This window comes from Planococcus citri, chromosome 2 (assembly GCF_950023065.1).
Source record: "Planococcus citri chromosome 2, ihPlaCitr1.1, whole genome shotgun sequence".
Lineage (NCBI taxonomy): Eukaryota > Metazoa > Arthropoda > Insecta > Hemiptera > Pseudococcidae > Planococcus > Planococcus citri.
Window position 1 is genome coordinate 7,445,095 of NC_088678.1, and position 16,310 is coordinate 7,461,404.

The window sequence follows — 16,310 nt, forward strand, 5'->3', positions numbered from 1 at the left end:
GGTAACATTTTGTTCTCCATTTTTCAAATGTCTGGATTTTTCCAATTTTAAAATGGATACTTTTGTACAGAAAAGTTGAAATTTTGAAAAAGAAATTCGGCTCGCAAATTTTGATTGATTTTCTCAATTTCCTTAAAAATTAATACATATTTTCGTGTGCATCAAATATTAATCAACTTAATGGCACTCACCTATTCACAAAATATGACGGCATAGGTTATCTATCTGTTTTCACAGAAATAAGTAGGTATGATAAAAAAAGTACAATAATAAATTGAGATAAGTATGAAATGCCAATTTAGTCGGGTACCTATATAATCTTATATGTATATTCGATTATTTACGTTAAGTTGAGTTTTGTGGCCAGAAGATCAGATTCTGTTGCTGGAAGTTTTGTACCTCCTATTTACGTACTTCATCTCGAAATAATCAGGTAATTATTTAAATTGTTCATTGTACTTACACACATAACTTTTCTCCTCAAAGTTTCGCTGCTCAAATTGATTTCGACGTATTCTGGAGAAATTAAAAAATTCTAGATAATCCGAAAACCGCGCTGCCGGTCTAAAACTACCTGCAATGGTGAAATTCGGTTCGGGAGGGTTTATTTTAGTTCCAACACTAATTTTTATCTTTTTCACCGAATATATTAACTCAAGTAATTTTTCAATATTTTATTTTTTTTAATAAACGACATCATCGAAAGTGTTCAACAATAAGCACTTCATCGAATAATAGTCTAGTGCAGCTGGTATAATTAGGAGCTTATAGGAAGGTTCAGAGCTTCAGACTATGCCCTTTCTAAAACTTTCGGCTCTGTTCAAATCGAAGATAATAATTTATAGTACCTAGTGCCACATTTTCAGTACCAATTTCAACTATTTACTATGTAACTAATCAAAAAACATACGTCAATCAAAATCTCCCCTTTGATCAAATTTTCGTCACAATTACGTATGTGGATTCAGCTAGGTACTTACAAGGGAACCTCTTGAGGTGTCCGCCTCCGATTTGAACAGGACCGCGATTTTTGGAAAGAGCATGTTTTAAAACCCCCAAAACCAAATTTTTAGCAGCCCAAGTTCATTTTTCAATTTTTGGCGAATTTTTGAAAATCCAAAATTGATTATTTTGATGATTTATGCTTTTTTTTAAAAAAAAGTACGTACTGGAACAGTAAAAATGTTCAAAATAAGTCCTGCAACTGATATTAACCCGCCAAATCCAAATTTCGCCATTTCCAGTCATTCTGGAGCCTTCACCGCAATTTTTAAATTTCTCCAGAATTTTGAATTTGCTCCAGAAGGCGTGAATATGAAGTTGGGCAGCTAAAAATCGAGTTGTGTGTTATACTCGATCTGTTTAACGAGTTTATTCACATTTGAGTCGATTTTGGGAGGGACACCTTAAGAGTGGTTTATTGACCAGCTTTTTTCATAATAAGAAATCCAAAAAATTCAAAATTTTACCGTTTGCGAGGAAATTTTTGAAATTTGTGCGAATCGGTGTATTTCGTCCACAACAAACCCCCGGATGCCGAGTTCCAATCACGCTGGAGGCTCCCACAACTCGATTTTTAGCTGCCCAACTTCATATGCACGCCTTCTGGAGCAAATTCAAAATTCTGGAGAAATTTAAAAATCGCGGTGAAGGCTCCAGAATGACTGAAAATGGCGAAATTTGGAATTGGCGGGTTAATATCAATTGCAGGACTTATTTTGAACATTTTTACTGATCCAGTACGTACTTAAAAAAAAAAAAAACATAAATCATCAAAATAATCAATTTTGGATTTTCAAAAATTCGCCAAAAATCGAAAAATAAACTTGGGCAGCTTAAAATTTCGATTTGGGGGTTTTAGAACATGCTCTTTGCAAAAATCGCGGTCCCGTTTGAATCGGAGGCAGACACCTCAAGAGGTTCTCTTGTTAGTTTGAATCAAATTTTTACGTTTTCCCCATAATTGTATAATGTACGTAAATGAAGTTACGTAGTAAGTAACTTTTAAGCAAACGAAACTGAAAAATTGAACAAAAATACAAGTACCTACCTACCCAATGTTATGTTTTTCAAAAATCAAATTTCCAGTGTTATAGTTTGTAAATTCTAATGAGCGTTCTATTCATTTTTCAGGATAACCAGAAAATTTAAAAGAAAAACAAAAACAAGTCAAGGAAAACAATCGTCGAGCTGAAGGTAATGCATTCCCAATCATATCTTCATTTCACCATTTTTTGGGGGTTTCTGAGCATCTCAGTTCATGGATTCCACGTGAATAATTCTGACACGCATTCCATAAGTGGATCAATTCGTTCTACTGATCTTCCTGAAAACACATCTGATTCACTATCAGAATCTTTCATCGAGTTGATTAAACAATTAACGGGTATACAAGTTTATTTGGAAACCAAGACGAGAGATATGGAAAAACGAGACATTGAATTGAGTCTGAAAGAAAAAGAAGCTGAAAAACAAAAGGATGGAATAAAAAGCCTAGAGCAGCTGCTCAAGCGAAAGGAAGAATACATCAATAAAACAGCCGAAACTCTCAATAAAACTGACTCCCAAGTAAAGCTTAGAGAGGCAGAGGTAAAACAAAAGGAAGACACAATCAACAAAAAAGAAACCGAAGTCAATTATAACGAATACTTGTTAAAAACACGAGAGGCAGAAGTAAATAAAAAGGAAGACACAATCAACAAAAAAGAAACTGAAGTCAAAAACAATGAACAATTGTTAAAAACACGAGAAAAACAGGTGAATGAAAAAGAAAACGAATTGGAAAAATCGAATGCAGGTGTGAGGAAGCAAATAGAGCAATTGAAACAGAAGGAAGAAACCATTGAGAGAACTGAAACTGAAATCGAAAAGAGAGAAAAAAATTTGAAAAAACAAGAAGAAGTATTGAAGAAAGAAGAAATTAAATTCTGTTCAGTTTCTTGGGTTCGTGTATCTAGTGGTGATGAACCTGCAAATGCACTTGTAGGAGGACAATACTATTCACACGCTACCTTGTATGTTGGGCGAGCTCACCATAAAGGTTCCCTGATTCCTGGAAAAGTATATCTCGGGACTAGGATATATATTGTAGATAGTGGCCGTGAACATAGATACAATGACAATTATGAAGTTGCTACATTTGATGAAAAAAATATCTGTCGAATCTTTTGGGTCAAGGCATCCTATGGCAACGTCCCTACAAACGCAATTGTAGGAGGATATGACAGTTCTGGAGAAAAATTATATGTCGGAAGAGCAATTCGCGATGGTAATTTGACTCCAGGAAAAGTACACCCCAGTCATCATTGCTTGTACATTGGATATGATGACCTTGAATTTCGTTACACCCAGTACGAAGTTGCGGTAATCGGATTACGAGATGATAGCTAAGCCACACATACGTTCAGCAATTTTCCAAACAAAAAAATCCTACCTAAGAGTTTAACTAGAAAAAAAAATGTGTTTTAGGATTTGTTTCATGTTTAGTTTTCACAAAAACCTATCTTGTCAACGTTCAAAAAAATAAAATAAAAAATGGTTGAAAAAACTTGGTTTGAAGATTTTTATGTTTATTTACTCCCACACTCAACATAAAGACATCGATTTTAGAAGCAACTTGACCGACTAGGTACACATCATTCTTCCGAACTCAATTAATTCCAGTTCAACTGTAGGTACACCTATTGCTCAAATTTTCAATTATGAAATCGTTGGAGAAATATATCTACTCCTACCTACATTTCCAAACTGGCAGAAGCTATTCTTGGAAAATGGAATACAATCGATCAAGCAATCACTATATGGGTATGTAAGTATAACCAACACCTAATCGCGTTCATACATGCTATTGCTAAAATTAATTTGCATCTACTGTTTTTATGGCACTTTATGAGAATCTGGAATTTCAAAAATATATTCATATGACTGATGGCTCCAAAACGTGTTGATGTCACCTTCAGTCAATCAAGCATACTGAATTTACTGGCGGTTTCAAGAACTGCTCAACATGGTTCGGCGTCGTTTCAAATTGATTCGTTGGCTCAAAAATAGGTGGTAAAGTAAGTACAAATATCAACTTTCAGTATTTCTAGGTCAATTTGGTGAAATTTTGTTCTGCATTTTTCAAATGTCTAGATTTTCCCAATTTTAAAATGACTACTTTTGGACAGAAAAGTTGAAATGTTTGAAAAGAAATTTCGCCCGCAAACTTGGTTTGATTTTCAAAAGTAAGCAGGTGTTCAAAATATGAGAAATTCTCAGCTAAATAATCTGCTCCATTCTCCATACAATTACCTACGAGTATATATTTTTTGCCAACAAATAAGGTTAAGTGCCCAAATTCTGCGAACGAAAACATCATTAGGTGTACCTAATAAGTAAATCAATTCTTCGAAGATACGTTTAGGTACCTATTTTTACATACTTACTTACATATCTAATATTAAAAAGAAAATTCTCGCAATTACCTCAATTTCTTTGAAAATTAATATATGATACCTATTTTCGTGTGCATCGAATAGCTATCTCACCTAATCACAAAATATGACGGCATAGATTTCTTATCTTTTATCCCGGATAAGTATAAACTGCTACTTTAGTCTGGTATAATCTAAACATTCGATTATTTACGTTAGGTAGTGTTTTGTATATCAAGAAGATCAAATTTTGCTGCTGGAAGTTTTGTGCTTTCTATTTACTGCATCTGGAAATAATCGGGTAAGTTTTTCAATTGTACATGGTACTACACACTTAGGTAATTTTTAACAATCCATTCGAAGCTTTATGCTTTCACTCTTTTCTAAACGAAAATACCTGTAGGGGACCATACGTTATGTGCTACCTACTTATTGAAAATAAATCTTCATCAGCCAAAATTTAAGATACTCGAGTGAATTTTTCAATATACCTATGTATTTGGTAAATTTTTTAAAATCAAATTGAATCAAAAATGGATAAATCAAATCGACTCGATTAACTCCAATTTGGTATCCAGCCGATACCACGAGTCCGTTTTGATGACCATATTTAGGTATAGGTAGGTATTGTAAAAAATACGAATGCCTATCTAATCAAAAATTGTTGCTGGTCAAAAAATACGTAGGATAGTACTTTAAATACTCGCTAGGCAATCGATCCAAAAGAGGATAAATTCGCTCAATAGATCAATAGTGAGCCACGACTCAAAGTTTCGCTGCTCAAATTGATTTCGAGGCATTCAGGAGAAATTCAGAAATTCTAGATAAGGCGGAAATCGCGCTGGCGGTCCAAAACTACCTGCAATGGTGGAATTCGGTTCGGGAGGGCTGATGGCTGATTTTAGTTCCAAGAATAATTTTTATATTTTTTATTGAATATATAAGAGGAGCTGAGCATCAAAAATCACATTTGCCACCATAAACGATTTTGAGAAAAACGCGAAAAACTGAGTTAGTAGTGTTGCCAGTTGAAAAAACTTATAATACCAAAATGAATCATTAGATAGCGCTACTAGCACACGATTCCGTGTGTTGGCTGATTTTCACCTAGCTCGCTTTCTGCTTTAATATCCAGACAAAGAATGGCAAATGTGAGTTTTGACTCCAAAGATTTGCGATCAAATTTTTTTTCACTGTTTTAATTACGACGATAGGGAAAAGTTTGATAACAAGCTGAATTTTAGTACTCGGGGTTTTTTTGATACGCTGAACACGAATTTGGAGTGTCCAGGTGAATCCGGTGTACGCTTCCCCCTTTTTTGTGGACCTTAAGCCCCCAAATTTGTTTTTTTGCGTTTAAGTCCGAAAATATGCAATTTTATGCAAAATTCATGTTTTTTGGGTCGCAGAATACGAATTTGACAATATTTTTTTTGTAGGGATGGGGGATGAGAGGGTGAGGGGGGCGAGAAATTCAAAATTTGACTATAATGATGTGTGATATGTTGAAATGTATGTTTTTGAGGGTGTAGATCACGAATTTGACAATATTTTTTTCGTAGGGGTCAATGGTGGGGGCTGAGGGGTGAAAATGGTTGAAAATTCAAAATTTGACCATAATGATGTGTGATATGTCGAAATGTATGTTTTCGAGGTTGTAGATCGCGAATTTGACAATATTTTTTTCGTAAGGGTTAATGGTGGGGGATGAAGAGGGTGAAAAATTCAAAATTTGACCATAATGATGTGTGAAATGTCGAAATGTATGTTTTTGATGGCGTAGATCACGAATTTGACAAAAAAAATTTCGTAGGGGTGAATTGTGGGGGATGAAGGGGGTGAAAACGGTGAAAAATTCAAAATTTGACCATAATGATGTGTGATATGTCAAAATGTATGTTTTTGAAGGTGTAGAAAAGGTGAAGAGTGGGGGATGGAGAGTTTTCTATTGGAGAGCCGTCAAAGTCCCTGGAAGAAAAAATTTCTAACGTTTAAACAAAATTCACCATGATTTTTCACTATAATTGACTGTTGTGGTCGCCGGGGCATTCGGGGGCAAAAATGGCAAATGACATCTTGAAATACACTATCTTAAGTATACTAGCTCCTGGGATTTCCCGTGCATCTACGTGCAAAAATTTGTTCTATTCCTATTTATGTAGCAGAGCAGGGAAAAAACGGAGTTTTAACGTAAATTAAACCTCTATAATGACTTTTATAACAACTAAAATCGAGTAAATTGATGAAAATTACTCACTTTCAGTTGAATTATTCATACTTGGTACATTTCGACATATCACACATCATTGTAGTCAAATTTTGAATTATTCACCGTTTTACCCCCTTCATCCCCCACAATTCACCCCTACGAAAAAAAAAATTGTCAAATTCGTGATCTACACCCTCAAAAACATACATTTCGACATATCACACATCATTATGGTTAAATTTTGAATTTTTCACCCCTTTCATCCCCCACCATTAACCCCTATGAAAAAAATATTGTCAAATTCGTGATCTACAACCTCGAAAACATACATTTGGACATATCACATATCATTATGGTCAAATTTTGAATTTTTCACCGTTTTCACCCCCTTCATCCCCCACAATTCACCCCTACAAAAAAAATATTGTCAAATTCGTGATCTACGCCCTCAAAAACATACATTTCGACATTTCACACATCATTATGGTCAAATTTTGATTTTTTCACCCCCTTCATCCCCCACCATTGACCCCTACGAAAAAAATATTGTCAAATTCGTGATCTACACCCTCAAAAACATACATTTCGACATATCACACATCATTATAGTCAAATTTTGAATTTCTCGCCCCCTTCCCCCTCTCATCCACCACCCCTACAAAAAAAATATTGTCAAATTCGTATTTTGCGACCTAAAAAACATAAGGGAGGATACCATTGTACCATTTTTTTAGGGTTCATTGTATGTTTTTGAATTACGCCCGTTTTGAGGGTGCTCACAGTCCACTGTGCACCCCTACTTTGAGTGACCATAGATCAACCCCCTTTGGGGTGGGAAACTTCGCTGACTCTTCATTCGACGTGGAATACTGAAACGAAATCGATGAGAAGCATTTTGCATAAAATTGCATATTTTCGGACCTGAACGCTTAAAAACAAATTTGGGGGCTTAAGGTCCACAAAAAAGGGGGAAGCGTACACCGGATTCACCTGGACACCCCAAATTCGTGTTCAGCGTATCAAAAAAACCCCGTGTACCAAAATTCAGCTTGTTATCAAACTTTTCCCTATGGAATTTTGCAAACAAAACTAAGTTTTGATTCTAACCCTTGATTTTGAAAGTGAATTTCACACCAAAATGACTTTGATCCAAAAAAACCGAATATGTCACATTATAGAGTGTAAAACGGTATATCCAAATCTGCCATAAAACGGTTTTTTTTTTTTGGCAAATGTGAGTTTTGATTCTCAGCTCCTCATTAACAGTTTTATTTTATATTTTAATTAATTAGGTAATTAATTTTTTTGAATGATATCAACGAAAGTGTTCAACAATAATAAATTTCAGCTCCATTCAAATCGAAGACGATCATTTAGAGTGGTGCCACATTTTCAGTACCTTATATCACGCGTCAATCAAAATTTTTCATTTTAAATATGTGGAGTCAGCAAGTTGAAATCCACTTTTTACATACGTTCTTTTCCACGATTGTATAATTAGTTATGCAAATATAAATTTTCATTTAATAACTATATGAACCTACCTACAAACGTAATTTTGAAAAATTAAACAAAAAACCTATTCTCTTGAATACCTATACCCAATGTTGAATTTTTCAATTCTAATAAGCATTCTACTCATTTTTCAGGATAACCAGAAAATTTAAAACAAAAAAAAGTCAATGAAAACAATCGCCAAGCTGAAAGACATGCATTCCAAATCATATCTTCATTTCATCATTTTTATTGGGTTTCTTAGCATCTCAGTTCATGGATTCCATGTGAATAATTCTGCCACGCATTCCATAAGTGGATCAATTCGTTCTACTGATCTTCCTGAAAACACATCTGATTCACTATCAGAATCTTTCATCGAGCTGATTAAACAGTTAACGGGTATACAAGTTTATTTGGAAACCAAGACGAGAGATATGGAAAAACGAAACATTGAATTGAGTCTGAAAGAAAAAGAGGCAAACAAACGAGAGGCAGAAGTAAATCAAAAGGAAGACAGAATCAACAAAAAAGAAAACGAATTGGAAAAATTGAATGCAGATGTAAGGAAGCAAATAGAGCAATTGAAACAGAAGGAAGAATATGTTGAGAAAATTGAAACTGAAATCAAAAAGAGAGAAAAAATTTTGAAAAGACAAGAAGAAATATTTAGGCAAATAGAAAATAAAACCTGTTCAGTTTCTTGGGTTCGTGCATCTAATGGTAATAAACCTGCAAATGCACTTGTAGGAGGACAACAAGGAGATACATTGTATGTTGGGCGAGCAAGCCATAACGGTTCCCTGATTCCTGGAAAATTATATCTCGGGCGTCACATCTGGATTGCAGATTATGGCAATACATATTATTACACAAATGACAATTATGAAGTTGCTACATTTGATGAAAACAATATCTGTCGAGTCTTTTGGGTCAAGGCATCCAATGGTAGTGTCCCTACAAACGCAATTGTAGGAGGATATGACAGTCATGGAGAAAACTTATACATCGGAAGAGCAATTCACGAGGATAATTTGATTCCAGGAAAAGTACAACCCAGTATTCATTGCTTGCTCATTCCATATGATTACAAAGAACATTGTCACACCGAGTATGAAGTTGCGGTAATCGGATTTGATGGCTAAGCCATACATATGTTCAACAATTTTCCAAAAAATCCTACCTAAGAATTTAACTAGAAAAAATGTGTTTTAGGATTTGTTTCATGTTTAGTTAGGTATTACAAAAAAGTATCTTGTCAAGGTTCAACAAAATAAAATAAAAAATGGTTGAAAAAATTTGTTTTGAAGATTTTTATGTTCATTTACTTCCACACTCAACGTAAAGACATCGATTTTAGAACCATCATTCCTAAATCTATTATATAAAATGAAAGCCCTGTTTTGGCACTGCACGAATTGCGTCCTGAAAGTATGAAAAGGCACGAATTGCGTCCCAAAGCAACCCTTTCGAGATCATTAGATTTAGGCACGAATTGCGTCCCAAGGTAAGGGTGTTAAATAAGTTGGATGGTTGTTTTTAGAAAAATAGGAAGAATACGTACAAATTAACGTATACGAATACGCGTTGTCCTGACTTCGTTGGGACCTTTTTGCTTTTCTTTTTTGGAGCTGAAATTTCTTTTAAAAAAATCATTCAAATTATGAAAATTTTGAACCGAAAAAATCAACCTCCTCCCATGAAAAATCATTGTTCTTTTATTACTTATAAAAGTACAAATTTTCAAAAGCTTTTGCCCTTGCTACGCTGGGCCCATTTGTTTATTTGTTTTCATTTTTATAAAACAAAAAAATGCTGCTTGAGGCTTCTAAAAATTGAGAAATGGACATGCAAATTTTTTATAAGTCATAGTTAATAGGCTCTGAATATAACCTAATGGCTAATACCCATCATATGTGTTGAGTACTTACTTATATCAATTGGCAAAATTGTTTTCTCACATTTTTTTATTTCACATTAAAAAGCTCAATGTTTTAATCGGCCAAATTCGTATTCTTTTGTCATATCAGTCGGCAAATTTTTAGTAGAACAACCCCCCCCCCCCACTCCCCAAAGAAAATGCCTAGTTTCCTCCCTGGAAGTCAAGTTCATTTGAAATAACATTGGTAATGCAAGACGTAATGTACACCCTACTTTGTGAATACATTTTTTTTCCTATTTTGAGCCACTTCTTTTGTCTAAAATATACCTGCCTCAGCGGACGCAATTCGAGCACACCCATTTGTACCACCCGTGGTGAGGGACGCAATTTGTGTCCAGCCGTCTTTCAACTTGCCTGTCTCACGCCATGCTTTTGAAAATAAATGTAATAAAGTGTTATGAAATCCTTTTTTTTTTTTTTTTTTTTTGTGGAAAAATTGACGCATTCTCATCATTATAGAACACAAAGGTAGGCATATTATTGTGCGAATTGCAATTGCAATAAGTCCATAGGAAGCTCACATTTCACATTTGAAAATTGTCACACAGTTTCTGCGCCAATTTTAAGCAACTTTTAATTATTTTTGCTGGCTTCCCAATCCATAATTTTTTTATAGTGAGTGGCTGCACTGGTTGACTGTTCTCATAGAAATGTTACCCAGCGCCGTTTTTTAAAAAAACTAAATCACATCTCGTTCTGATCTGTGAAGTTTTGATATTTAGAAAAATCAAGTGTCCTTCGGCTTGCGTTTTTATTGGGTGCAATTTATCGTTACTTTAAAAAAGGGGGTTAGCACGATAACAGTAGTGGGTTATCATGATAAATAAGTATTCACGATGAAAAAGAGGATTGCACGATAAAAAAGTGTATTTCGCAATAAAAAAATGTATTGCACGATTTCTTAAAAAACGAACGATAAATTAGGTGGTATCCACGATATATATGATAGTAAGAACAATAAAAAATAAACAATTTCCACGAGAAGTTTTTGACAAAATGAACGATAAATAAGTGATGTTCACGATAAATAAGGATAAATGAACGACAAAAAGTATAAGATTTTTGCGAGTGAATAAAAAATGAAGTGTTCTAGTAGGTACCTATTTCAATAAAGCTTTACGAGATAACGCCGGACGACCTCGTTTATGATTTTTACCCAATGGGATGGATTTTGCTGCGAAGGGAGAGTTGAAATTCGGTAAATTTTTACCTGAGCCTAATACTTTTTCTCAAAATGTCCCGATTCCATTCTAATTGGACTTGAAAAAATCAACAATTTTTAATGAAATTACGAAAAATTTTATTTTTTACCTATTCGATGGCCTTTGCACCCCTCCTTCTGGGGCCTCATTTGGGTTTCGAACCAAAATAACGTCAAAAATGAATTCTGGAGCCCAAAAAACGTACATATTGATACCCCGCCACTCGACTCTTCCAAAATATTTACCCCTTTGCACCCTCCTTCTGGGGCCCCCATTTGAGGTTCGAACCAAAATAACAACAAAAATGAATCCAGCGCCTCAAAATACCTGTGTATCAAAAAGATTGACGTCCAAATTTGCATTCATTTCTGAAATATGATTTTTGACACCCTAAAAAAATTAATCTGTCCCACTGTGTGCCAGCGTCTTTTTTTGTCAATGAAAAATATCGTGCTAATCAATGAAAAATATCGTGTTTATCAATGAAAATTATCGGGCTAACAACCTTTTTCAATGGTTGAAAAATGCTGTGCTTACCACCTAAACTACCGTTCCTAAGCCACATTTTATCGTTCAAATGGTTATCGTGCTAACCACCTTTTTTATCGTTCAATTATATATTTCCCGTTTTCATTTACCCTAATGAACCCGCCAAAAACGATACTTGATAAAGGGAAGATATTCTACATGATAAGTACACATTTATTACGTGTTAAAAATCAAATAATGTCCAGTAAGTAAGGCTAGAAACGAAAAAACGTTGAGATTCTCCATCGGCTTGTGCAGCGCTCATTTTGTCCGCCAACTTGGCCAAATTTCAGACAGCTGTACTTTTATCGCGCTTACACGATAATAAGCAAGATTTGGCATTTTCCCCCTCTCCACGTCTCATCTCCGCCCCTACCAAAAAATAAGTCCAGATTCGAACTCTGCGGCGTCAAAAACATATCGACATACTCGTATTACATGATAATACAAAGTATAGGTACCTAAGCAAAATTTGTCATTTTCCCCTTCCCCAAGCCTCACCCTCCACCCCTACGAAAAAATAACCCCAGATTCGAATTCTACGACCTCAAAAGCATATCAATCGATATATATGTATTACACATCGATGAAGGTCGAATCCTATTATCGCCGTTTTAGGGAGGGTCAGGGCCCACAGGGAGGATTGAAATGAGGCCAACACTAGAAAAGAGATTTGGGACTCCTATACAAGTGATTCCTACTTGAAATATTCCACAAAAATGATTTTTGTTTTTCAGAATTATGCGTATCAAAATTGACTTTTTTTTTGAGAATTACCCATGAATCATTTTAATTTTAATTAATACGCATTCAGCTATTCACAAAATATTTGTATGACGGCGCATAGATTTCTCATCTTTTTTTCGAGGAAGTATGATAAAAAAAGCACATCAACAAATTGGGATGAGTATGAAATGCCACTTTAGTCTGGTAAGTATAATCTAAACATTCGATTATTTACGTTAGGTAGTGTTTTATGGCAAGAAGATCAAATTTTGCTGGTGGAAGTTTTGTATGGTCTCCTACTCGTACTTATTTACTGCATCTCGAAATAATCAGGTAAGTTTTTCAAACGTACATTGTACACACTTCATTTTTTAACAATAGGTACATTCGAAGTTTTATGCCTTCACTCTTTTCTAAACGAAATTACCTGTAGGAAACCATACGTTATGTGACACTTGAAAGTAAATCTTCATCAGCCAAAATTTAAGATACTCGAGTGAATTTTTCGCTCAAATTGACACATTTAGGAGAAATTCAAAAATTCTAGATAAGTAAAGTGGAAATCACGCTGGCAATCTAAAAATACCTGCTGCAATGATGGAATTCGGTTCAGGAGGGCTGATTTTAGTTCCAAGAATAATTTTCATCTTTTTTACTGAATATATAATAGGTAGTTTTATTTTATTTCATGTACTTATATTTTTTTTTTCAACAAACGACATTATCGAAAGTATTCAACAATAATCAATTCATCGAATAGGTACCTTAATTGTCTGGTGCAGCTGATATAATGATTAGGAACCTAGGAGGGTTCAGACTATTGAGAAAGAAATCAAAGTACCTAAATTTTTATTTTTTGTTTTAAAAAACTTTGAACTTTTTTGAAATAAAAAGTTTTGATCACTTTTTTTACTCTTCAAGTGATAATGCCCCATAATTCAAAATTTTTAATGTGACAACCTTGGCAGATCTTGTATTGGATAATTTCGAACTAAAAAAAATGTTTAATTTCATGAAAACTTCTCAAAATTTATTTTTAAAATTTTTTGAAAAATTCTTTCATTTTTTTGGGGTTTTTATGGCAATTTTTTTGATTTTTTCGTACTTTGCTTCCCTGCGCGCTCTCCCACAAGAAAAGCTCTGCTTACTTTCAACTAATCAACAAACATGGGTCAATTAAAATTTCTCACCTTAGAGATATATCTCTTTTGTTCAAAGTTTTTTCGTTACAGTTAAGTACATATGTGGAGTCAGCAAGATGAAACCCACTAAACTTTGAAATATTGAACAAAATAGGTACATATTCACTTGAATACCTACCCAATGTTGAGTTTTTTAATTCTAATGAACGTTCTTTTCATTTTTCAGAATACCCGGATAATTTGAAACAAAAACAAAAACCAGTCAATGAAAACAATTGCGGAGCTGAAAGACATGCATCCCAAATCGTATCTTCATTTCGCCATTTTGATGGGGTTTCTGAGCATCTCAGTTGATGGATTCAATATGAATAATTCTGACACGCATTCCATAAGTGGATCGATTCGTTCTACTGATCTTCCTGAAAACACATCTGATTCACTATCAGAATCTTTCATCGAGCTGATTAAACAGTTAACGGGTATACAAGTTTATTTGGAAACCAAGACGAAAGATATGGAAAAACGAGACATTTTATTGAGTCTAAAAGAAAAAGAGGCTGAAAAACAAAAGAATGGAATAAAAAGTCTAGAGCAGCTGCTGAAGCAAAAGGAAGAATACATCAATAAAACAGCTGAAACTCTCAATAAAACTGACTCCCAAGTAAAACTTCGAGAGGCAGAGGTAAAACAAAAGGAAGACACAATCAACAAAAAAGAAAATAAAGTCAAATATAACGAAGACTTGTTAAAAAAAAGGAAGGCAGAAGTAAATCAAAAGGAAGACACAATCAACAAAAAAGAAATTGAAGTCAAAAACAATGAACAATTGTTAAAAACACGAGAGGCAAAAGTAAATAAAAAGGAAGTTGCAATCAACAAACAAGAAACTGAAGTCAAATATAACGAAGACTTGTTAAAAAAACGAGAGGCAGAAGTAAAACAAAAGGAAGGCACAATAAACAAAAAAGAAACTGAAGTCAAAAACAATGAACAATTGTTAGAAACACGAGAGGCAGAAGTAAATAAAAAGGAAGACGCAATCAACAAAAAAGAAACTGAAGTCAAATATAACGAAGACTTGTTTAAAAAACGACAGGCAGAAGTAAATAAAAAGGAACACACAATTAACAAAAAAGAAACTCAAGTCAAAAACAACGAAGAATTGTTAAAAACACGAGAAAAACAGTTGAATGAAAAAGAAAACGAATTGGAAAAATCGAATGCAGATGTGAGGAAGCAAATAGAGCAATTGAAACAGAAGGAAGAAAATATTGAGAAAACTGAAACAGAAATCAAAAAGAGAGAAGAAATTTTGAAAAAACAAGAAGAAATATTGAAGCAAATAGAAAAGAAAATCTGTCCAGCAGTTTCTTGGGTTCCTGCATCTTTTCATAATAAAATTGTAAATGCACTTGTAGGAGGACAAAGCGGAAGACTCACATTGCATGTTGGGCGAGCAAACCATTGCGGTTCCCTGATTCCTGGACAAGTATATCTCGGGGGTTCCATATTTTTTACAGATGATGGCCATGAATATGCATACTATGATGACAATTATGAAGTTGCTACATTTGATGAAAAAAATATCTGTCGAGTCTTTTGGGTCAAGGCATCCAATGGTAGTGTCCCTACAAACGCAATTGTAGGAGGCCATGACAGTTATGGAGAAAAATTATATATCGGAAGAGCAATTCACAAGGGTGGTTTGTTTCCAGGTAAAGTACATCCCAGTCATCATTGCTTGTACATTGGATATGATGACCTTGAATTTCGTTACACCGAGTATGAAGTTGCGGTAATCGGATTACGAGATGATAGCTAAGCCACACATACGTTCAACAATTTTCTAAAAAAAAATCCTGCCTAAGAATTAACTAGAAAAAAAAATGTGTTTTAGGATTTGTTGCATGTTTAGTTATTACAAAAAAACTATCTTGTCAACGTTCAAAAAAACAAAATAAAAAACGGTTGAAAAAACTTGTTTTGAAGATTTTTGTGTTCATTTACTCCCACATTCAACATAAAGACATCGATTTTAGAACCATCATTCCTTATAATTTATAAACTCATACGAGCTCTGAATACCTTCAAGGTTTCGATAAACCAAAAAATTGATTTTTTTATGCGAAAAGTCAGGTAAGGTAGATTGGGGTAATGGCAATAAAGCACTTTTCGATTAGTAACACTTTGAGAGGGCGCTGTGAGAAGACTATTGCACGGATGAAGCTGAAATTTGTACCACTTATACTTCGGGGGTTCTCTATCGATTGTAAAATTTTGGTACAATTTCGTCCACAAATCGTGGAGAAAATTGCAATTTGAAAATTTGGAAATCAACTTTTGCATTTACTCCATGTTGTGGTAAATGCAAAAGTTGGCAATATATATTTTTTTCTTTATTTTTTTGCATTTTCAACACACTCATCACTGTATTCTACGTGTCATTTGCTAACTTTTGATGTATGTATTCGTGGTCTTGATTTGGTGAAAAAATTCGATTACTTTTCCACTTCCCAAAAAATTTTTTAGGGGAGTAAAAAAATGTTGAAAAATTATTTTTTTTTAAACTCGCTAAAATGAACAAAAAATCAACTACCTACCTACCTACCTATTAATCATTTCTGATGTTTTTTACGTAAAAAACTCGTAATA

The 16,310-nt window shown here is 34.1% G+C and overlaps 2 protein-coding genes and 1 long non-coding RNA gene across 3 annotated transcripts; all 3 read left to right on the forward strand.

The window, feature by feature from the left end:
* The first annotated feature begins 294 nt into the window (after positions 1-294).
* LOC135834398 (repetitive organellar protein-like) lies at positions 295-3,547 on the forward strand. The gene is made up of 2 exons (XM_065348259.1): positions 295-433; positions 2,134-3,547. The coding sequence occupies exon 2, from the start codon at positions 2,200-2,202 to the stop codon at positions 3,388-3,390; it is 1,191 nt and encodes a 396-aa protein (XP_065204331.1). The 5' UTR covers positions 295-433; positions 2,134-2,199; the 3' UTR covers positions 3,391-3,547.
* Positions 3,548-3,831: 284 nt separating this feature from the next.
* LOC135834399 (uncharacterized) lies at positions 3,832-8,703 on the forward strand. The gene is made up of 3 exons (XR_010556668.1): positions 3,832-4,058; positions 4,635-4,716; positions 8,274-8,703. It is a non-coding gene; the product is annotated as an uncharacterized LOC135834399 (long non-coding RNA).
* Positions 8,704-12,654: 3,951 nt separating this feature from the next.
* Positions 12,655-15,715, forward strand: LOC135834400 (uncharacterized). The gene is made up of 2 exons (XM_065348260.1): positions 12,655-12,849; positions 13,885-15,715. The coding sequence occupies exon 2, from the start codon at positions 13,924-13,926 to the stop codon at positions 15,478-15,480; it is 1,557 nt and encodes a 518-aa protein (XP_065204332.1). The 5' UTR covers positions 12,655-12,849; positions 13,885-13,923; the 3' UTR covers positions 15,481-15,715.
* The last annotated feature ends 595 nt before the right edge of the window (positions 15,716-16,310 follow it).